At 44.9% G+C, this 24,169-nt stretch overlaps 1 protein-coding gene across 1 annotated transcript in view; it reads left to right on the top strand.

The window, feature by feature from the left end:
* The first annotated feature begins 11,793 nt into the window (after positions 1-11,793).
* PSPC1 (paraspeckle component 1) overlaps positions 11,794-24,169 on the top strand; it is a 294,586-nt gene continuing 282,210 nt past the window's right edge. Inside the window, exon 1 of the mRNA XM_078657072.1 lies at positions 11,794-12,419. Within this exon, the coding sequence (XP_078513198.1) occupies positions 12,036-12,419 (384 nt within the window). The 5' untranslated portion in view covers positions 11,794-12,035. The remainder of the gene's footprint in view (positions 12,420-24,169) is intronic.

Here is a 24,169-nt window from a genome sequence, read left to right as displayed (position 1 = left end):
AAAGAATAGACCTAGAGTCCAACTCCTGGCTCTAGATAAAGAAAGGAAAGAGATGGGTTTAGCACCCATCAATGGTGGCAGCAATACTAACAATAAGGATAGGGAGGAAACTTCTGATCCTAAAATTCCCAAAGGGATTGTCCCTAAATTTGAGGAAGGTGATAACATCACCAAGTGGTTAACAGCCTTTGAGAGGGCTTGTGAAATAAGAAGAGTAAAGAAACCTCTCGGGGGGCACTCCTGTGGGAACTGTTCTCTGGTAACTGCAGAGACAGTGTTCTGACCCTTTCTAGGCCAGATGCAGGGTCGTATGACCTCATGAAGAACCCTGATTGAGGGATTTGGACTCACCACTGAGGAGTACAGAATTAGATTCAGGGGGGCTCACAAAACCCAGACCCAGCCCTGGATTGACTTCGTGCACTACTCAATAAAGACACTGGATGGTTGGTCAGCTGGACATAATGTGCATGATTTTACTGGACTTTACAATTTGTTCATGAAGGAACATATATTAAGTAACTGCACAAATGAAAAGTTGCATCAGCATTTGGTAGACCTAGGTCTAATTTCTCCCCAAGAATTGGGAAAGAAGGCAGACCACTGGGTCAAGACTAGGGTGACAAGGATAACCACTGGGGGTGACCAGAAGAAGGTGGTCACAAAACCTCCCCAGGGGAAAGGTGCTAATCTCCAAGATAAAAAGTCTGAGTCTTCCAAAGGGCCCCAACAACCTGGACAGGTAGATAGGTCGCAAACTAGTCCCTATATGCCTCAGCCCTATAGGGGGAAAAACTTTGATCCTGCCAAGGCCTATTGTAACAACTGTAAGAAGTTGGGACATTTAACAGTAGACAAATATTGCCCCCACAACAAAGCCCTTAAGGCACCCAGAACAGCTACTACTGGGCAGCAAGTCTACAAATGGGATCAGAGGAGTACCCAGAGTAAATCTGGGAACACACTCAAGCTAGTCTAGTTTCCATGGGGGAAGTAGAATTGGCCACTGTAGCTGTGTGGCCACCCAACTTGAAGAAGTATTTGCAATACCCCTGGGTAAATGTGACTAGAATAGAAGCTCTGAGGGACACAGGTGCCAGTGTCACTATGGTGAGAAATACTCTGGTTTCCCCATAGCAATATTTGATTGGGAAAACTCACCCTGTCACCAATGCTGACTGTGTTACCACAATTCATCCAATGGCTATGGTGACATTAGGCTGGGGGGTTACTGGCCGGAAACAGGTAGTGGTCTCTCAGAAGTTACCAGCTGACTGCCTGCTTGGAAATGACCTAGAAACCTCAGCCTGGGCTGAGGTTGAGAGAGTAACCCATGCAGCCATGCTGGGTATCCCAGAATTGGTGTGTGTGCAAAGAAGAGAACAGAGCAAAAAGAAGGGTGAACAAGTAGGTTTGGAGCCTGAAAGTATGGCCCAGCCAACCAAGAGAAAAAGCAAGAAGAAGACTGGGGGACCAGCTTCTACACAGCAAGACTCTCAGGAACCCTCTCCTCAGGGAGAGGACTTGGAAACCCTAGAGGGAACTGAGCCCATGGAGCTTGAGCCTTACCAGGTGGAACTCCTGGGCCCAGGGGGACCCACTAGGGAAGAGCTGTGTCAGGGTCAGCGAGACTGCCCCACTCTTGAAAACATGAGGCAGCAAGCTATCCCAGAAGGACAGGGAGATGTCAGTGGTCCCCACAGAGCTTATTGGGAAGAGGGATTACTGTATGCTGAGGCAAGAAGCCCCACTCCTGGAGCCACCAGGAGAGTGGTAGTGCCACAGGAGTACAGGGAGTTCCTCCTAACTTTGGCCCATGGCATCCCCCTAGCTGGACATCTGGGGAAAACCAAAACTTGGGAAAGGCTAGTTAGTAATTTCTACAGGCCCCAGATGCACCAAAAGGTGAAGGAGTTTGTGAGCTCTGTGTTACCTGTCAGGCCAGTGGGAAGACAGGTGGCCACCCAAAGGCCCCCCTGATACCACTGCCAGTGGTGGGGGTCCCCTTTGAAAGGGTAGGTGTGGACATTGTGGGTCCACTTGAACCTCCCACAGCCTCAGGGAACAAATTCATTCTAGTAGTATTGGATCATGCTACTAGGTACCCTGAAGCAATTCCCCTTAGGACTACTGCAGCTCCTGCAGTAGCCAAGCCCTCCTGGGTGTCTTCACCAGGGTAGGGGTTCCTATGGAGGTGGTTTCTGACAGAGGTTCCAACTTCATGTCTGCTTACCTGAAGCACATGTGGAAGGAGTGTGGTGTGCAGTACAAGTTGACTACCCCATACCACCCACAAACCAATGGCCTTGTTGAGAGATTCAACAAGACCTTGACAGGTATGATCATGGGACTCCCTGAAAAACTCAAAAGGAGATGGGATGTCTTGTTGCCATGCCTGCTCTTCACTTATAGGGAAGTGCCACGAAAGGGAGTAGGGTTTTCCCCCTTTGAACTTCTGTTTGATCATCCTGTAAGAAGACCACTTTGTCTTGTGAAAGAGGGTTGGGAGAGGCCTCTCCAAGAGCCCAAGCAAGACATTGTGGACTATGTGCTTGGCCTAAGGCCAGAATGGCTTAGTATATGGAAAAGGCATCCAAGAATCTTGAGGCCAGCCAGGAGCTTCAGAAGCACTGGTATGACCAAAAAGCTGTGCTGGTTGAATTTCAACCTGGGCAACAGGTGTGGGTTTTGGAGCCAGTGGCACCAAGGGCTCTCCAAGACAGATGGAGTGGCCCTTACACTATCCTGGAGAAAAAGAATGAGGTCACCTCGTTAGTTGACCTGGGCACAAGCAGGACACCCAAAAGGGTTATCCATGTGAATCGCCTTAAGCTCTACAATGACAGGGCTGACATCACCATGCTGATGGTGACTGATGAGGAACAGGAAGCAGAAAGTGAACCTCTCCCTGATCTCCTCTCTTACAGCCCAAAAGATGGGTCAGTGGATGGAGTGGTCTTTTCAGACACTCTCTCTGCCCAGCAGCAAACTGACTGCAAGCACGTCTTGCAACAGTATGCTAGTCTCTTTTCCCTGACTCCTGGTCTGACCAACTGGTGTACCCATGATGTGGACACTGGTGACAGTAACCCTGTTCTGTCAAAAACAAAATCTATCAACAATCAGACCAAGTCAAGGAAAGCATCAAAGTTGAAGTCAGCAGGGGTGTGGAATTTATTAAAATATCTGCTTGTCCATGGGGCAGGTTGCTTCATAAATCTGTTTGTCCTGTAACAACATCCACTTGTCCCTTTGGTGCCATGTAGTGCTGCCACAAATTATGGCAGCAATCTCATTATATAAGAGCTCTTATATAGCCTCTCTGATTATACCAGGGCATATACCATGGTGTTTGAATACTTGTAATCATTTTATGTTGCCACGTTTCCGAGATCTATATACTAGGACTGATGATGGTGGTAAGCAGTAGTTCCAGGGTTGGAATGACCTTTTGAGTCTGTGCAAACCTACTAACTTGCATGTTTTAAGGGTTTTCAACAAATCTTCTCTAATCTTTCCTATACTGAGAAATGTTGGAAATGTACTCCTGAGTGGCAGGCATAACCCTTCTTTCAGAGTTGGGAAAAAAGTAGTTGGAGGAAAAAGGAACTTTCAAATATCCAGGTTTTCACATGAGTAAATCTACACATGCATATTTGCTCATGCTAAAATGCAGTTCACAAATATTTTGTAGAAGTACAATTTCTTGCCCTTTAATGTAAATTCTTGTGACTTCACGAAAGCCATATACCAAAGGTGCACTTTTGCGACTTTCTTTAATAATTGGGCCCCTAATTTGGTCTGGCGTTAACTATGACCTTTTGTGTTTATTAAAATTCTCTCTCTCTCAGAATCAGCTGGCTTCACTGTGAGTGACAGCATTCTGCTCTTTCACAAGGAGCATATCGGTACACAAAGTAGTTTTGTTCAGTGCCAGTAACTAATGTGGCAGTGTGTGTTTTTTTGAGACCAAAAACAATTTTTACGTTTGCCAATGTTTGTTATAATGGTGAGGGCACGGCAGCTCTCAAATCAATAAGGTTTTACAAAAGCCATGCCAAAACAAGTTACGCATTGCCAAAACTAAAAAGCTGACCACCAATGTCAGACCTACTGGCTTTGCCAAGGCTTGTTTATTTTTGTTTCCCATAATCTTATTGAAACTGGTTACACAAATTTTCCGATATGAATATTTTTGGGAAATACTAGCATGCATCAACACATTTTACTACATGATGCTGCAAAGAAATGGTACCTGAAATTTTACAGTAGTTTAGCAAAATGTGTTTTTCCCTACTTTCATTTTTTAGGAACAATTTATATTGAAAGCAAAGAAACATTAATCTTGCTTTCAAGCTTCTGCAAATATTTGCATCTAATCAGAGAGCATTCTGTGAGCATCATGCATAGCCTCATGTTGCTAAACTTTGAAACCGTGTGTACACATTTTCATACTGGAACCACTATCAGTAGTGCAGTCAGAACGTACATTTACTTAGAGCACTCACCCTAATAATAAAGGCTTTCAATTAATGAACCATAAATACAAGTTTGAACAGCATTAACACATGCACACAAATATTAACTTAACCACAGGCAGTACCCTTCCCTGATCCTTAATGTGGTACTGCAAACTGGCAGCCAAAGGCTTTGTGCTGCAGGGGGTTGGGCCTACTTGTCCCAAGGACAAAATTCACATTAAAACTTGTTGCCCTTGACCCCAAACAATATGTCCTGGGCATCGGGCTATAGGAATTCTACATCCCTGAGTCAGCAAGATGCTGGAGTTAGGGGTTATTGAACCCTCTGAGAGCCCCTAGGGTAGCCCAGTGGTTCTGGTCCCCAAACCTCATCCACAGGTTGGAAAGAGAGAGATGAGGAGTTGTGTGGATTACAGAGGGCTCAACTCTGTCACCAAGACAGATGCTCACCCCATTCCAAGAGCAGATGAGTTGATAAATAAGTTGGGGGCAGCCACATTTTTCAGTACCTTTGACTTAACTGCAGGGCACTGGCAGGTTGGCTTGGCCCCAGAAGCAAAAGAGAAAATAGCATTCTTCACACTTGATGGGTACTGTCAGTTTACTATAATGACTTTTGGGTTAAATAATGCCCCTGCTACCTTCCAGAAGTTGGTGAATCAAGTCCTGACTGGGTTGGAGTCCTTTAGTGCAGCTTATCTTGATGATATTGCTGTCTTAGCTCCACCTGGCAGGATCACCTGATCCACCTTGGAAAGGTTTTAGTAGCCCTGCAATCTGCAGGCCTAACTATCAAGGCATCCAAATGCCAGATAGCGCAGGGCACTGTGGTGTACTTGGGCCAACTTGTTGGTGGAGGCCAGGTACAGCCCTTACAACCCAAGATCTAGAGTATCATGGACTGGGCAGCTCCAACTACCCAGACCCAAGTCAGGGCATTCCTTGGCTTGACTGAGTACTACAGGAGGTGAAGGGGTATGGTTAAATTGTAACTCCCCTCACAGAACTCACCTCCAAAAAGATGCCCAAGAAAGTCAACTGGACTGTTAGTTGCCAAAAGGCTTTTGACACCCTAAAAGAAGCAATGTGCTCAGCACCAATTCTAAAAGCACCAGATTATTCCAAGCAGTTCATAGTGCAGACTGATGCCTCTGAGCTAGGGATAGGTGCGGTCCTATCTCAGACCAATGATGAAGGCCAAGACCAACCTGTTGCTTTTATAAGCAGGAGGCTACTCCCCAAAGAGCAGCGTTGGAGTGCCATTGAGAGGAAGGCCTTTGCTGTGGTTTGGTCCCTGAAGAAGTTGAGGCCCTACTTGTTTGGAACTCATTTCCTGGTTCAAACTGACCACAGACCTCTCAGATGGCTGATGCAAATGAAGGGGGAGAATCCAAAACTACTAAGATGGTCCATCTCCCTACAGGGAATGGACTTTGAAGTGCAACACCGACCAGGGACTGCCCATGCCAATGCAGATGGACTTTCCAGGTTCTTTCACTTAGACAATGAAGACTCCCTAGGGCAAGGTTAGTCTCATCACCTTTCGCTTGGGGGGGGGGGGTTGTGTGAGAAAGTACCATCTTTCTTGCATGGTATGCCCCCAATTTTTGCTGAATTGCTGATTTACTTTGACTGAGTGTGCCCTGGGCTCCTGCCAATCAGGTGCCCAGGGCCTTTGTTCCTTCCCCAAAACTGTATTGAAGCTAAACCCCAATTGGCATCTCTGGCCACATGTCAGCCCCTAGCAAATGGTACCATGGGTACCCAGGGCAATTTGACCAGAGAAGACCCCTAGGGGCTGCAGCACTTATTGTGCCACCCTTAGGGGCCCTGCTCCCTGACACACACACACTGCCTTTGCAGGCTGAGTTTCCTGGTGCAGAACTAAACAAAGAGTCGACGTGGCACACCTCCCTGTGTGCCATGCCCACAGCCCCACTGCCCTGGCATACATCAGTCACCCCTCTAGCTGTGTGCTTTATGCCAGTGGTGTGGGCACAAGGGCATGAGCCCTTTGCCCCTACAGTACCCAGGGCCATTCCTGGACACTGTAAGTGCAATGATGCTATTAAGAGTATATGGTGCTGGGAGGTTGTCATTACGAACTCCACAGCACCGATAATGGCTACACTGAAGACTGACAAGTTTGATATCAAACTTCTCAGCACATTAAACCCACACTGATGCCAGTGTGGGATTTAATGTAAAATGCACTACAGAGGGCATCTTAGAGATGCCCCCTGAAACCTAATCTACAATTCACATCTGGTCTGAGAGGCTGCCTAGACTGCCACACAGCAGACATGTTTCTGGACCCCTGGGTGGAGAGCCCCCTGTCTCCTGGGCCTGCAACAATTCACATCCTGCTCGAGGTGCTAGGTCTTCTCCCCCAGGAGGGGCAGGGGGAAGCTTCAACGGCATGACACCTTTGTGAGCTTCTCCAGGCCCCTTGCTGTACTCAGCAACTGGCCCCCACCAGTTCTGACCCCCACTCTGACGGGAAACCCTGTGTCAGGAAAGGGGGTGTGCCAGCCTGTGCCAACTCCACCCCTCAGGTGGAGGAGGCGAGGTGAAGCACAACTCCGGGCTACCGCTATCTTGAGGATGGGGAGCTACCCACTCACAGGTAGGCTCCTGCCCCCCCCTCCCACAGGAGAGGAGCAGGTTAGGGGGTGTACCCACCCCAGGACAGGGACCCATTGGTCCCAGCCCTCACCCTACCTGAAACACCCCTAAATTTAGTATTTAGGGGCACGCTGAACCTTCCTTCCTCAGATCCCAATACGAAAACAAGAAAGAAGATCAAGAAGAAGAAGACCCGACATGCAGCTGCTAACAAAAGGACGACACCATCTGACTTGGCTCCAGCCCTACAGGCCTGTCGATCCTTGAACCTGCTCCTGCTAAATCCCGGCGACTCCAACGAGCAGCAACCTTGAAGACCCCGGAGGACCTGCCTGCCTTGACCCTCTGAAAGACTGGGATTCCCACGAGCAGTGGTTCTGCTCAAACAGCAATCCCCTGGTGCCAGCCAGGTACCGCGAATCCAGCACACTCTGCACCCGCCAAGTGCCTGAGAGACCCAAGACCATGAGGACGTCCCCCCGGCAACTGGGACCCAAAGTCTAGTGCCCAAAGACCCTCCTCGGTGAACCAGATGACACCTGCAGCCTCACAACCAGGGACCCCTCCAACCACGATCAGCTGAGGGTAAGATTTCCCGACGTCAAAAGACACCCCTGCACCCGGCGCCCCACGGCCCCCTGTGCCCAACTCCTGGTGGCCTACCTATCCTCCAAGACCCCAACTTACCTCTCGAAGTGCTGGTCGCTCCTGAAGAATCTCTGTCCCCGAGCCTGCAGCCTTTTTCCACTTTCCAAGATCTCCACTGATTAACATTGAGCGCCCGACGGCTCAAAAGCACCCTGCACCCAGCTGCCCGAGTGCCCCTGGCAATGCAACCTTTGCCTTATTCTACTTCCCCATTTGCCCTGAGCAAGTGATCAGGAGCACAGCTCCCACAGCCGCGTGGCCTGCTAGCCAGCAGCCACCAAACGAAGGCCCCCCCTACCTCTCATTGGATAACATTGGGCCTAACTACCTCTGCACCTGGCTGCCCCATTGCTGCTGAGGGTGTACCAACTATACCTACCTGACCCTGGGGGACACCAGAGTCTATACACAGAACCTTAACTCTGCCAGTCGAGTACTTACCTAAAAGCTGATCACTCACTTTTCTTCCATAGGCTAACATTGACTGGTTTTCACCTAGAAATTCTTCCAAGTGTGGAGTTTTGGAACTTTAAAATATTCACCTAAAATCAGCCGAACAACGATTTCTGATTTACTCACCTGTTATCAGGAGAGAGCCAAGTGCTGCATCTTTTAGCCCAGCACAAACCCTGCAAAGTAATCTTTACTGTACTTACCAGTAACCTGAATTTTCTTCCATAGGAAACCATTGACTGTTTTTCTGTGAAATTTTTCTAAGTGTTGATTTTTACAAACTACAAATATTCTTTAAAAATCGTACCAACTACCAAAATGTAATTGCTTACCTGTCTTAGATAGAAGTCCCAGTGCTGAACCTAGGAGTCCAGTACTGGATTACAAAAGTAACGTGAACATACCTTACCTGCAAGTTGAATTTCCTTCCATGGGATAACATTGGTGATTTCATCTGAAAAAGTTTCTAAGTGTCAACTTTTAGAATACAGTAACATTCCTTAAAAATCACTACTATGACCAAAATGTTTTTACTTAACTGTTTACAGCTTACGTCCCGAGACTGAATCTAGGATCCAGTCCCGTGGTTAGAAAACTAATCCAAAAAGTTATCAATTGCACTTACCTAGAAAAACCCATTGAGCTCAATGTTAAATTGTGTTTGAAATTGTGTTGCCTATTGCAACAAACTGTAACTATTGTATTCAAAGAGACTATTGCCTATTTGAAAGGTATTTAACTGAAGTAATCTATGCTAAGAAAGTATATTTTGCTACCTTGTTGGTTCTAAAAATAAATACCTATATATTTTGATACAAAACAATTGGCCTACAGTTCAGTTCTTGAGTGCGTGAAACCTTTTGCTGACTGAGTGTGTACAACAAATGCTTTGCACTGTCCTCTGGTACTGCCTTACTGCTCGACCAAGCTACCACTTTGGAGAGTAAGGCTATTTCTAATTTTAGCCTCTGCCATACCTCTGGAGACTGTGGACTCTGTGCACACTGTACCTTACTTTGGTCCAGTATATACAGAGCCACTTTCTTACAGACGCCCACTGACTTGGCCACAGCCCTACCAGCCTGTCCCCAACTCGAACCTGCAGAAGCGAAACCCTGGTGTATCCTGCAGAGCAGACAGAAACCTCATGAACCCAGAGGACCTGCCCTGCCTTCCAAGGAAAAGACTGTGTCTCCTGTGAACACCGGATTTGTTCACCCACAGACTCCAGCTCCAGCAAAATCTGTGGGTCTGCACCACTCTAAACCTGTTGCCCACGACCCGTGTTCGAGTGGCCCAACACCACGAGGAGGTCTCCCCAGCGATCCAGACCCGAGATCCAGTGATCCCTGACCTGCCTCAATCCTCCAGCCGATGCCTGCAGCCTCAAACCGAAGGTTCCCCCAACCGCAACCAGGAGCGGGTAAGAAGATCCGACCCTAAAAGACACCTCCTGCACCCGACACCCCACTGCCTTGGGAGGCCCAACCGACAGTGTCTAGCCAACCCCCAACATATCTCTCCAAGTGGTGGTCGCTCCCAGAAGACCTTCATCCCCGAGCCTGCAGTGTGTTTGCAAACCGGAAAATCCCCATTGAAAGTAACAGGGGACCCGACGACAAACCAGCACCCTGCCACCCTAGTGACACTGAGGGTGTACCTCTGGTGCTAATTTGAACCCCCATTTGCCCAGAGCTTAAGTCCAGGAGCTTTGTTCCCACAACCTTGTGGCCTGTTCGTAAGCAGCTACCAACCGGAGGCCCCTATCCCCATTGGATAACACTGGGCCACAGTACTCCGTACCGGGCTGCCCTAGGGCCGCAGAGGGTGCTTTGAGAGTGCATCCTTGACCCTTGGGGACCCCTGAATCTAACCCCAGAAACCCAACTCCCACAACAAAGTACTTACCTCTGAACCGATAACATTATTTTCTCCCATAGGATAACATTGACTGTTCTCTGTGAAAATGTTTTTAAGTGTGGAGTTGGAAAACATATAAAAGTCTGTGAAACTGTAACCAAATAACCAAAACGCGTTTACTTACCTGTTTACAGGAAATGTCCCAGTGTAGTATCCAGGTATACTACACTGGGTAAGAAAAGTAATCTGTAAAGTAATCTATTTAACATCCTATTGACAAGCCAATACAAAGTATATGTACAATATTTCAAAGTATTGCATTACCAGTAATTCTACTGCAAACAAACCAAAGTATATATACAACTGCAATTCAAACTGTATTATTACTGCAAAGTATAAATCACTTACCTGTGCCAGGCTTGCTTGGTTCTGGGGAATAAAATAACTGAAGTTTGGTCTTTGAGTGTGTGCAATCATTTGCTGATTGAGTGTGTAAAACAAATGCTTAACACTACCCTCTGATAAAGCCTTACTGCTTGCCACACCACCACAAATAGAGAGTAAGGTGCTATCTACTTTTACCTCTGCCTACCTTTGGGGTTCCACTAGACTCTGTGCACACTATACCTCACTTTGGTATAGTACATACAGAGCCAGTTTCCTACAACTCCCACCAAACTTGATCATATCCTGACATGCTTTACATTACCCACAGTCTGGTTGCTGACTTAACTGGAGAAATGTGGCCTAACGGCTAGAGCGGTTGACCTCGAAGCTGGGAAGCTGGCCTCGAGCTTTGGCAGGGACGAACAACATCCTGCATTCCTGGGCATTCACTCAATCTCCCTGTGCCTAATACAATGGTAACAAAATGAATATGGCCGTCTATAATGCAACTGGAGCTCATGTAAAGAAAGCACTTTTGATACCTTTGGGTCGAGTTCACGCTATACTTGGAAAAAAAAGTGGCACACGCCTAGGGTGACCAGACATCCTGGTTATCAGCAGACTGTCCCGGCACAATTTTTTATTTTGAAGAAATTTCCTAGATTTTGGGACAAAGGTCAGGTAATAGAAAGGAATTTAGAGGGTATTCTCTCCTTACACGGGCGCTTCAATTTTTTCTGTTTCAGCCAGGCGGCACAAGAACAGTTTGGCTGCATGCTCCAAGCTGAGGGGAGAAGGGCAGGGGCAAAGTGTGGAGGTCCTGTCATGGATAATGTTAAGGAAATGTAGCCTTGTCCTGTATGTGTGTGCGCACATGAGTGCACATACTTTAAAAGCCTAGTATAGAAAAACACATGCACCTCCACACACACACACAGTGGCCAGATATAGAAATTAGACAAAAGACTTTAGTCCTACTTTTATTTCTGGTGTGTCCCTGTTTTTGATTCTCAAAATCTAGTCACCCTACACCACCACAAAATCTGCGTCCTTTGCAATTTGTTCAGAGAAAACGGTGTCTGTCAAAAATCTAGTACACGGAGAAAGCTTTAGTTGGGCCATTGCAATCTTAGAGAGATGTCGAATAGCCTGCCCTCTTGCAGCTCGCCTTTTACCCAGTGAAACCGCCCCGACAACATACCCGAAATTCGGGTCTAGTTCAGTGCTCTTGTCCCTTATGGTACTCCCAGATTGCCCAGGAAGCCAGTAAAATCTTTCGGTTTCAGAGGTCCGCGTCACTGCATTTCCCGAGAAATACCTGCAGGTGGCGTTCTCGCACAGACATCAAGAAACCAGAGCGCACATGCGTACTTATCCGGACTGCGGGGAGGTGGCAAGTCCGTTGGAAGGTTCGGGAGTAGGCGGGCTTTGTGAGATTGACGCGTGACGTCGACAACCGTCAGGAGGACGAGCATCTCCTCTCGTCGCCATCTTGGAAGCGATATCTTTGCGCCTTTACAGAGGCATCGTGACGCTCGGCTTATTCTGTAGCACCGCAATCCGAGTATTTACCACGCTGTCATGTCCATGTACCGTGGCACCCCCGTCGGCCGCAACCAGGGCCGGTACGATTACAGTTCTGGGGGGCCCCGTGGAAAGCGTGGGCCCGAGCCGGCCATGCTGCGGCGACCTGAAGAGGAGGAGGTGGTAGAAGACCGGCGGCCCGAAGATGAGGCCGAGCCGCTCGAGGAAGCGGAGCCTGAGGAGCCGCGGGTGCCCATTAACTTGGATATTAAGAACCTCCTCAAACCTGGAGAAAAGCCTTTCACCCAGCGATGTCGCCTCTTCGTGGGCAACCTGCCACCCGACCTGAACGAGGACGAGTTTAGGAAGCTCTTCAGCAAGTACGGCCAGCCCAGCGAGGTGTTCATCAATCGCGACCGCGGTTTTGGCTTCATCCGCCTGGTGAGCATCCTCTTGGGGCGGGAATGGAGAAGGCGCGATGTGCTGATGCTGGCGTGGTCGCAGTGTTCCTTTGTATGACTCCGCGTGTAAAGTACACCTTGTGTAGACAATTCTGCAGCTGTATGCACTTCCTGTACCTATGTAGAGCCCACGTGTAACGAGCGCCCTTCCATTGTGCGGCCCGTTTATCTTTGTGTAGTGCGCTGAGGAACATCCTGCCCCACAACAGAATTTATTGTGCGTCAGATGACCCCATGTGTAAACCGGATTATGTAAACCGGTTCTCTTTGGTACAGGTCACGACGTAAACCATAGTTTAGTCCAGAGAATGGTTGCGCATAATTTTGTGTTTTCTCTTGTGTACTGTGTGTGATGCGGTGCTACCTTTTTGTAGAGCTCGCAGTGCAACAACTACTTTCAGCTAGATCCCAGCACAGCCAGGTGCCCTGCGTAACACTTTTTTTTACTGTTATATTCCATGGACTCTACTCGTAATGCAGCTCCCTCTTTACACTAGACCTTGTGTACTGTGGCACGTGTTTAATGACGTGAAGCCCACTTAATACGGAGTCTTTTAATTCTGAAATCTGCTAAGTTTAAGCCCCCACTCGCGTTTTCGACTATTTCTCTAATCCAATACATATATAATGTCTAACTTAAAATGCTCCTTTAGCGTAGATCAGTGGTCTTCAGACTGGGGGTGCCCCCCCTAAGGCGGCCGCTAGTTTCTGTGGCGAAAAACAACTATTATGCTGATAACAGTGCTGTGTTTTGTGTGTAAAAATGAGCAGAGGAGTAGGGAGGCCACCACTAACATATTTTGTCATATATTTCCTAGCTGGGAGAAGGTGTAAGAGAAGGGACTCCAATTATTCTTGAGACCCGTACCTCATTTCTAAAAATCACATTGTGGTTACTTAACTGCAATGATTATGTATGTATTTGATATAATTGTGAAAAACTCAAACTGCCCCCCCAATATTTTTTTCCCACGGGGGTGGGGGGTGCGGCAGTAAAGAGGTTGAAGACCACTGGTGTATGTGCTGCAACATGTCTTTAGGAGCATTGTACTCCGGCCAGTAAACCCTGAGCGGAGTGGGGAATGTTACGGTTATGGCTGAGGATGGTCAGTACGGATATCAATGTTTCGTATTAACGTTTGGGCTTCATTGGCTTGACCAGTATGTTGCAGAACTTCCAGGTGGTAAGCAGCAGTTGTTTTAGAAGTAGGTAGTTTCTGAAGAGTTTGGCTTTTGGTAGTGTAATATATGTTGAATTTCCTTATCTGTGACCGGTTTTGCGCCCACGTGAAGGACCTGCTGGGCTATTTGGGTAGCAGGGCCAGTAGAATGTTTGGTCTAATACGTTGATGGTGGTTGCTCATCTTAATTCCAATGTCTAGCAAGTCCCCTAACCGTTTATATATATATATGATTACAGAATTTGTGCAGTAAGCACCCCCCCCCCCCATAACAAGCTTAACGGATACATTTTGGCTCGTCAACCCCGCTAAAAAGTGGTGTTTGGTAAATACCTTGCCATTTTTTAGAAGGGAGGGGGGTGTCATGAGCACCAAAATCAGCGTGTTATTCTCTATTTCCAGACAGTACTTGTAATTATGAGCTCTTTATTGCACCTGATGCACTCTAAAACCACAGAGATAGAAATGTAATTCATCATACCTTTTCCCTGCCCAACTGTAATTCATTTAGCATGTATTTGTAAAATGCACGTTTACCCAAGGGGGTCTTGGTGATAAATAACAGATGTTTATAGTTATCCAACTCGATGGCACTCATTTTATCAACCTCAGAAGCATGTAAGGGCTGAGTGGACTAGCTGGGATTTGAACATGTCACCATGAGGTCGAACACAGACCCCTACAGTGGTTGCATTAGTCCACCAAGTCACCATACCCGGCATTATGGAGACAAAACATTTGGTTTGATTGATTAGATTCTGAATTGGTGCTGGCACCAATACAATCTTTGGTAATGTGTGTCTACATTTAGTCTGTTTTCTAGTATGAAGCCCAGGTTGGGTACTTATTACAGGTGCTACAGTTTATTTATTTATTTATTTTGAAAGTTTTATATAGCGCGAACAAGATCTTTGCAGATATCAGAGCGCTTTACACGTACAAGGGGGTGATAGAGTAGTAATTGAGGTAATTAAGGTACAAGGTGCATAGTTACATAGGTAGGTCAAAATACAAGGGGTAGGTCACAGGTGAGGTAGTGTCGGTCCAAGGAGCATAGTTAAACAGTTGCGCCAATAGTATAACAGTACAAAAATAAGGAGCATATACTTGTTTAAGCGTGCTAAAATGCTTTTGGAGATAGCATAAAGGCATAGTTGAGGTAGGTGTGTGCAGGGTGTATAGTCACACAGGTGCATCAATAGTACGAGAGTAGGGTTAAGGTGGTGTAGGTAGAGTGTGCAAAGTCAAACAGGTGCGTCAAACAATATAAAGTATACAAAGTGGGAACGTATACAATCAAGTAAGTCGATAATACAAATAATACAAATAGACCAAGGGGTCAGGCAGGTAGTACAGAGCGGAATCATGATAAATACAGAATAATAGATCATGTGTATTTAGCCATGAGGATCGTTTTTACTTCTTTCTTAAAAAGTTTGTTGGAGGAGATGAGCCTGGTTTCACTAGGGAGTGAGTTCCAGATCCTGGGTGCCATTCCTGAAAAGGAGCGTTTATAGGTTTTTTTCCTTCCGAAATCTTCGAGGCTTTAGCAGAAGATTGTTTGTGCTTCTAGTAGGTCTAGAGCCACCAGACATTGTCAGCTTTTGAGTGAGGTAGGCGGGTGAATTCATGTGTACAGCCTTGTGTCTCAAGCAGGCGATTTTCAGATGTATTCTGGCTTCAAAAGGTAGCCAGTTCAGGGATTTAAAGTCAGGGGAAATATGCGAGTGTTTTTTTGAGCCAGTGGTGAGTCTCGCTGCAGCGTTAAGAGACGCTCTTAGGGGTGCTGTTGTAGTTAGGGGGAGCCCGCAGAGGGCGGTGATTCAGTTGATTCTTTGCCATGTTTTTGAAATATATTTGTGTAGCTTCTGTATATTAATGTAAACAGTGAGATGGTAATTTTTTCAGGGGATCTAGATAAAGTTGATTTTCACCATTTGACAGTGATCATGTTGGTAAATTATGCATATCGGACCAAACCTGAATAGTGAGGAGACTGTGTTAAGCAGGTTGTTGTAAGAAAATTACATTTTTATGTGGCATTTGATGGATACTATCTTGAGTGTTAACAGATTTGTGCTGTTTCCTTCATAAAAATCTGATGATTGTCTAGGAGTTTATAATGTGTGTGGGCAGTTGCAGACCTGTAGTTATAGTTACGACAAAGTTTCCATAGTAAGGCTGTTTTATTGGTTTTCTTATAACTTTTGCGCTGTTTCACAAATCTGCACGCAACTTTACCCAAAAAAGTGAATCCGTGTTGCCTTCTTCATAGAAAGTATTATGCCACTGTCAAAAGGATATGGGGGTTGGGAGAGTCACACAACTCTTATTCTCTGTTAATTATCATAGGAAACTGCTATGTGATGCAGAAAAAAAGACTCGAAAAAACAATGCCAAATTTAACCTAAAAAAAGTCATCCTCAAGTCGGAGAGCGTTCTATTTGTGATTTGGTGTCAATCCGGTCAGCTGCTTTTTGAGAAATTTGTGTTTGAAGACGTGCTTGAAGGGGTTTAACAGTTATGTAACAGTTAATGACTGGTCCTGCATGAGACGTGTGGTACTGAAAATTAAAAAACATAAGCCGGCCTTTTGAGAGATCTTTCTGCTTGCAGCCATTTTGGTTCCATGGGACGGGGGCGATCTGATTTGCTGGCTGCTGCTAAAGAACATGTTGCTGCCGCCATTTACAGGAGTCCAGCAACAGTTTTGTAAACAAGGCATATGGGGCACTGTAAGGTAGGGACAGCTTGACCCAAGTACTTGTTGCCGGGTAAATCAAAGGTTGTATTGAGGTGGGAGAAAGGAACATACCTTCAAAACATTTCAAACACACTTCTTCAACTTGCTCCAAGGGTGCTCAGCTTTCCTGCAAGGCTTCGGCTATTTCAAAGCTTCGGACCCACATGTGTACACTCAGTAACTCTATACTGTATATGACTATCATCTCATCAGTGATGTCATCAGTTTTAATTTGAGAAGTCAACCGGTACAATTAGTAATTATGGTCAATTTCATTCTTTAATTGTGTGCATTGTTACTTGTCATTATTTGGAAATCCAGAATCAGATCCTTTGTGGTAGTCCTTCCATTGCCCCTATACCGTATGATAAATTTGAGGGTGTCCCCGTGATTTCTAGACCATTTTCTCCACCCTTGGCCAAAAATCCTTTCAATCTGCCTACTGTCACAGAACATAGTTTATGTAACTAGTAGCTCATTGAACCAATTGCCTTGCACTTCTCAGACCCTCCAGGATTTCGCTGTTTGCCGCGAAATCGGCACTTTTGTAGAAATGCTGCGATATTTACAAAGGGGCATTTTTTTTTTAGTGGACCAGGTTTGATTGGTGAGGGTGCACTGTGGGCACATCTCTTGAGCTTAGGAGACACCCACAGACTCCAAAAGTTATGCTTTTGTGGCCTGAAAGGCACAAACATCAGATGTGCTGCCATATCTTTAGCCCTCACTTGCACTTGAAAGCTATTATGTAGAAACTATGTGGGAATCTCAATGTATGAACACAAGTGCACGAGGGACAAAGTCCTTTACTGAAGTGTTGTTGAAACCGCATTCACCATCTTTGATTGGAGCCAGTACTGGAACTCCATTCAAATGGCACTGCAGCTGACAGTGTGACTTAATTCTTGGTGATGCATAGAGAAAGCCATATGCTGTGTTAATCTCATACTGCCTGCCAATCATTCATCGGTCATATCTCACTAGTGGTCTCTTTTCCACAAAGGGTGTGTTTGGCTCGCTTGCAGTGCTACATGGTTGGGATAACTGAAATGGGTTAAGGGCCACAATTGCCTTATATATTTTGCCCAGTCTATAGCTAGAAGATCTAACTTACTCTCCTTTTAGAGCTTTTCACCATTGTCGTCACCTGCTCTAAACTGTCATTGGGGGATTGCTTAGTCAGCAGTCATTAGTGACCAACCTTAGTCCAGCAAATGCAGACAAGTGGAGTGTAAAACATGGCATGCATAGGAAAAGTTCCCCTTCTACATGGCAACTTCTCACTCTTCACAAAGTGCCTTTGACCTTGCTTCCACTAGAGGCATCCATTCATGAAGATGACACACAGTTGCAAGGAGATATTAAAAACGTCATCAATGAGTTTAAAGTCATATGCAGTGATCTAGCTGCCAGCATTCAAATGTAATGCAACTAAGTGCTCATACCCAATGCAGGATGGCTGATGTTGAACTTCACAGACACAAAGTGACGTGAAAAAATGACACATAAATATAATCAAGCTTGATTAACTTTAAAACAGAGATGAGCGTTCTACGGCATCAAAGTAATTGAGGTCCACAAACTGGACCATGAGGAAATTAAGGATGTATCGTGCATATTGAAACCGAGCATTAAGGCTCATAGCAAAGATGGTATCACTATGATTTAATTAATTCAAAATTACTTCTCGGGGTACTTGGGGACCACTTCTGCTCACAGTTATTTTTGTGGTAGCTGATGGTCTCGTAGGATCTTTTGGTTGTGTGTTTAATTTGCTACGGTTATGTCTACGTTTGTCTGCTTCCTGCTGGTGCTCCCTAGTCCTCTTAACTGAACTCACCAGTTTAGTTCCAGGTGTACATCCATGTGTATGCAAGCAGCTGGTTCCCAAAGGCCAGTTTCCTCCAATAGCTGGGGATATCGTCTGTCATTGCATAATGCAGAAAGATTAGTGCATGATTGTGATCTACAACTCATGAGTTTATGTTCTCTACTGTACCATACAGTTGATATTGTATGGTTGAGCCTGTGTCCATCAGAGAGCTTTCTCTCTTTTTACTTACTGCAGCATTCAATATTTCAAATAAACTCTGACTTAATGCATGTTTTGATGACAGCAGTGCTTGGAAACATGGAGCAGTTTTTCATACTTCGTGTTTCCGAGCTCTACAGTCAGAAAACATGCACCGACTCAAAGATATTTCAATTTTAATTAATGCACTTAAAACGGCAAAAATAAATAGACTCCTTCTGCAGTGCACATAATGGCATCATGTTATGATCCACTGGCTTTTTCCAATTCTATTTTCTTGTATCTGACCTTGTCAAGACTATATTGATAATTCAACACTCAGATGAGATTAATGCCTATAACATTTTCTGAGTTTAAAGTTAACCTGGCAAAGTCAGTCCTTTTCTTGATGGTTATCTCCCAGGCCAAAGGAAGGAGACAGTTTTTTTTCTGGTTGGCCTCTTCCTTCAAATATGTGGGTGTCTTTTCTCTATTATTATACTTATCTGCATTTTACAATAATAATATTTTTCATCTAGCCATTTCTGAAGGGTTCTGAATAGGTGGGGTGAATTGACTAAGTGTTGATTAAAATGATGAAACCTACAAAGTGAGTGTGCTATACTTCCCTGTCCATGACGCTGATGGTCATCCCCAATTCCTTCTTTTCGGACCTAGGCAATGCCACTTTTCCCTTAAGAAGTTTGTCTAACTCGGACCAACCCCCCTCTCTCGCCTCAGCTAATCTCTGCATCCTCAAGGAAAGAGGAGTATTAGTTAGCCTCCCTTCTGATGATAGTAACTTTAAATTAAAGGACCACTATTTATATGTGGGGGAGGTAGGTATCTGTGCCCTCCCCCAATGTATGCAGACTGTGCATGAATGAACATATTTAGAGTACCTTGCTTTTGCAGCCGATTATTTCCACCTTTGTGTGCATGCACAATGCGAAAAGTGGTTAGTTAATGTTGCAGACTTGACCCAATGTGACAGTTCGGAATGAGTGTATTTTTACAACCTTAGCATACAGAAGGGAACCATGTCGAGGGTAGTGAGCCAAAATCTGTTTTCTAATTTCCATCTGTTTCAGAATTCCTGCTGTTTTTTTTTTTTTTTTTTTTTTTTTTTTAAACAAAACCACGAGCCACAATTTCCACACCTGCACTAAGACACGTTCTCAGGGAGGAGTGATGGATATAGAATGGTGGGAGAGCAGCAACACAGAGTACAACCGGGGACGAACTTAAGTCAAGTGAGGTCGCTGTGGGCTAAAACACCTCCCAGGGGCTGAAGTTCATGTCAGACCCTCCAGGATTTCGCGAGAATGAATGATTAAGAGTAGAATAAAGTGCCACAAAAATGCTGCTAAATTTCCATATTTGTGCCGCTAAATTTCCATTTTCTGCCGCTAAATTTGCTAATCCATGCCACAATATCCTGGGGGGTCTTACTTCACAGCTGTGGCAGACACCTTTCACCCCCAACTTCCTCTACTCATGATCTTAGTGTATCATGCATGGATCAGGACCAATACGTTTGTGTGCTTGTGCATTTTCAGGTGGTGCAGAAGAAGTTTTCTCCTTTTATTCTGCCGAGCCTGGTGGGACATGTTTGCCAATATTTAAAATACAAAAGGCATGTCCGTGATGGGGCAGTTGTTTTCGTTGGAGTCAGCCATGGGTTCTTTGAGTGTTGGGATGACTATTCCTCTCTGTGAGAAGATTATTCCTTGGTCAAGGAAGGTGTTTAGGATGTTCTTCCATATGGGACATAAGCATGTATTTGTTAATTGCGCTAGGTAAGGGGCAGTATAGTTCTATTTGTTAACTAAAAGTTTCATTGTTCTCATTCATCCTATTTATGGAATATGACTGTATTATCACAACTGGCAATGGGTATGCATGAGCATCTGTTGCTCCTACCACAATAATGAACTAGAAGCGTGGTGCATGATTCCCTCAATGTCTTGTCACAAATTGCTCTATTGATGTGCACTAAGGCATCGGATTGCCACACAGGAGCCCAGTCACAGCCTTCTTTTCCCGATTCCCTGTAATTTCAGCCAGATACCATCCACCCGTTAGTCCCAATATTGTTAATATTCCTGCACCCACGAGTGTTGTGGGTTAACTGGACCTCATTCCTTTAGGTACGTGCTGAGTTTCAGTTTCTGCTGTTTGACTTGTGGCTGTCAAACAAAGGTATTGCATAGTTTCAGAAAACAGAAATTTGTGTTAAGCACTGTGTGTTTGTTTGGAGCGGTTGAGTTATTTCGATAACTCTTGGAAGGTGTGAGTTGATTTGAAATGTAGTACTACTTACCGAAGTTCGCAGCTGTAGGGAGACTTGAGGCACTTCAAACATTTGGCTTAAGCAAAGCCTTGGGTCCCTTGACTGTACTTCAGTGATCTGGCTGATGTGGATTCTTAACAGTACAGCGCTTACGCTTGCCAGAGACTTGACATAATTTCAGGATATACACATGGGATAAACCAAAATACGCTTAATGTAAGTATCAACAATTTACTTAGCCTGTGGTTATCGTAAGTAAGAAATGGCTCTGTCACGCCTGTCAAATATTTCACTCACATGGTGTAATGACATAATTTGTGATTAGATTGTGCTTAATTTCCATTAATGTGACTAGTTGCTGTACGTCCTATTATCTCGCTGCCATGGAACAGTGCCTCAGAGATAAAGAAACAGCGAAACGTTTTTCATAAGTGCACATTTGATTGTTGAAACAATGCATCTCTTAGCCCAATGAGTGAGTTGGTGCCAGGCTCTCCTTTTCTACCTGCAAAAGAAAGCACAGCTTGGTGCTAAAAAACGAATAGGACTTTTGTATAGCAAAACATTTTTGTGCGTGGTGGATGCAATGGATAAACTGTTGGGGGCGATGATTATGTGGTGAAGCATCAGATTTCAGACTTTAGTTTACACACATGCATTCTATCATGAGTACATTCTATTACAGTACGGACAACCCAAACACCAACGGCGGACTTGTTAACTGCACCTCACACAAAGTTCCAACCAATTAGGACCCGGTGTGCTTCTTTTCCAGTGCCCGCCTAGATACCGCTGCCAAGCAGAAATTGATTTTCACAAAGAAGTGGAAGGGTGCACCTGGAAATATAGCAATCCTCAGTTGTTAAAGTCTTCCTTTATTTCATATTTAAAAAAAACCTATTTAAATGGACATCCAGCCAACACGTTTCGTTCAAACAAACATTTGAACTTCGTCAGGGCTCTCGTATCTTAATGTCCTTTATACTCCTGGTGCAGAAATTGAGCAGCCTTCAAAATTCATTGGTGAAATCAAGCGGAATCTGTAATTGGATGATCTTCATATTCCTGATCCCAAACCGCCAAAAGCATACTCAACTGGTCCAAAAATAAAAGGGGCAATAGTGTCCCCCAAATAATACCTGAGTAAGAGGTATGGAGGGTCAGGTTTGATACGGGCTCAGGTATCATACGTAGTATTGTGTGAGGTGACAGAACATTTCCCTGAAATAGTTACCTCTTTTGTGTATCTGTTGTTCATAATTAGTTTATCCTTATCTGATTTTGATACTTTGCATTGTCAATTTTAAAGAGAATTTTCTTTAGCATTACTTTCAAATACATAGTTCTATTGCATGTTTGTTATCGTTTGTGTTGCCCGTAAAGATATCCTAATTAATCTCATTTGTGCTTTTCTAAGTATTCTTAGGCAAACGCTTTTTCTCTTGAAGCATCTCGGGTATTCACGGATTGAAGTGTATAGCTTTTTCCCCTAGACAAGTTAAATGCGACAGGGCAACAGAATGCATTTACAGCACATCATTTTGCTTACCTGAATAATTGCTTCATCTGCCTCCTTTTGTAATGGCACACTCTCTATTTTCTATTCCTCTTTTCCATACGTTGAGTCTTGTAATAAATTCCGATATTTGATGTGAATTTTTTTATGTGCTAGTAATGTTATTGTTTTACAGTTTTGTGGTTGATTTTAACCTGGTTTTGGAAGGCTATCTGCTAATGCTAGTCTGTTGTCCCTCAACATGTTTACATTTAGTTAGTTGGTCTCTTCTGCTTTCTGCCTTTATTGTGCTACTTGCTTGTCTTCTTGTGCTGCCATCTTGATGGGTTTCAGCTTTCTTGTACTGTTCCAGCTCTCCAACCTGCAATTATATAATAGTGATGTGTGGCAAACTAGTAGGTCTGCTTGTGGCAAGCACATCTATGTTGGTAGGGAGCACATATGGTAGCTGTAAGTACTTCAGACTGGAACTTCTTGCTCTGCCGTCAGATTAACACCAGCTTATTACCCAAACGTCATAACATTAATCCGTCAGTTAGGGAGGTGGAAAGATGTTGGTTTCTCGAGTATGATATAGAGATTCTTTCAACATAAAACAAGCCTCTGATATAACTAAAGATGTTTTTACCGCTCACTTTTCTTGATAATAGGTTCCTACGTGATGGAATCAATTGCAGTGTACTAAAAAAAAAAAACCAGCAAATACAGGGAATTGGTGCTACTTGGCCTGTTGGCGGTTTGGCATATTAGACCGTAAAATCCAGCTGCCATGTCTGAAATATCTTATGTATTCAGTGCTTTGCTTTTTCCTAGATTATTTATTGACTAAAGGAACCAGTCAAGTGGCCAACCTCTATTTCCGTGGGTGATCAATCCTCTTGGGAGGTAATGTGCATGAGTGCTCTCAAGGAGTACTGCTCTAAAATCTGTACTTGACGCAGCCTTCCCACAGTTTACATACTGGAATCAACTTTCGCAGTTAGGCACCCCATTAGCCTCATGATTACCTACATTATATATCAGAAGTGCAAAGAACCAGAACAGTTATAAAAGCCTTCAAGGGGTGTGATCAGTTGTACAACCTACACCTTCCCATTGGGAGTCAGACTCCATGTTCTTTTTCTGGTAGCCAGTTGTTACGCATGGGGTGGGTTGAAAGAGGGCTTGTGACGGTGAGAATGGGGTTGGCAAGGAACCTTGTGATGATATATCCTTCCAATTTTCAAGCACAATGAAGTACGGAGGGAGGTCGCTTTGGCTGCTCTGGTTTTCAGCCCATTGATTTTCTTTAAAAAATACCAGTGTCTTTGTTCCCAGTCTATGGAGACTGTCAACCGCTGGTCTATGCAATTAATTCTGGTCTCCGTACTTGACAATCTATGGTTCAAGGAGGAGGTGTCCTTGCGGAAAGTTTAGACATCTGCAGCAAGGGCTGTGTCTTGCTGTTTATCTCTTTCCCCCAACCCCCCCCAAAACTTCCTCTGTGAAGATGAGCTGTCCGGGAGATTTTGACATTGCTAAAGGTCATGGGTTGACACAATTTGCAAGCCACATATTATACAGCAGAGAGGCTGTTCGCCCCAGTGTTTGGTTCCCGTATTCCTTTTGTTACTCGGATTCCGCTGTCCTAGACCTGCTTGAGTTATGTGGAACAAGACCCTCCAAAGTTTAAAGGGGGGGTGGAGAGTGTGCTGCCCATTATGTAGCAGGTTGGTATACCTAGAGTATCAGGATCTTCTCAGTTATTTTGCCACTACCAAGCTTTGTGTGGTTCAGTGTATTTCAGGGCCCAGTGTCGTCACCTCTGATGGGGGCTGGGCGTTGCATCTCTCGCTCTTTCTACGTAGGATGTCTCGGGCTGCATGTTGTTCACTGAGGGGTAATCAGCTGGTGAGTGGCCTTTTGAATCTGGGGATGCTTCTGGGGGTACCTCTGAGGTGAGATGGAATTACAAATATTTTCCTTCACTGTCACCCAAGACTCTTT

The sequence above is a fragment of the Lissotriton helveticus genome, chromosome 8 (genome assembly GCF_964261635.1).
Source record: "Lissotriton helveticus chromosome 8, aLisHel1.1, whole genome shotgun sequence".
Lineage (NCBI taxonomy): Eukaryota > Metazoa > Chordata > Amphibia > Caudata > Salamandridae > Lissotriton > Lissotriton helveticus.
This window is presented reverse-complemented; position numbering and strand designations above follow the sequence as displayed.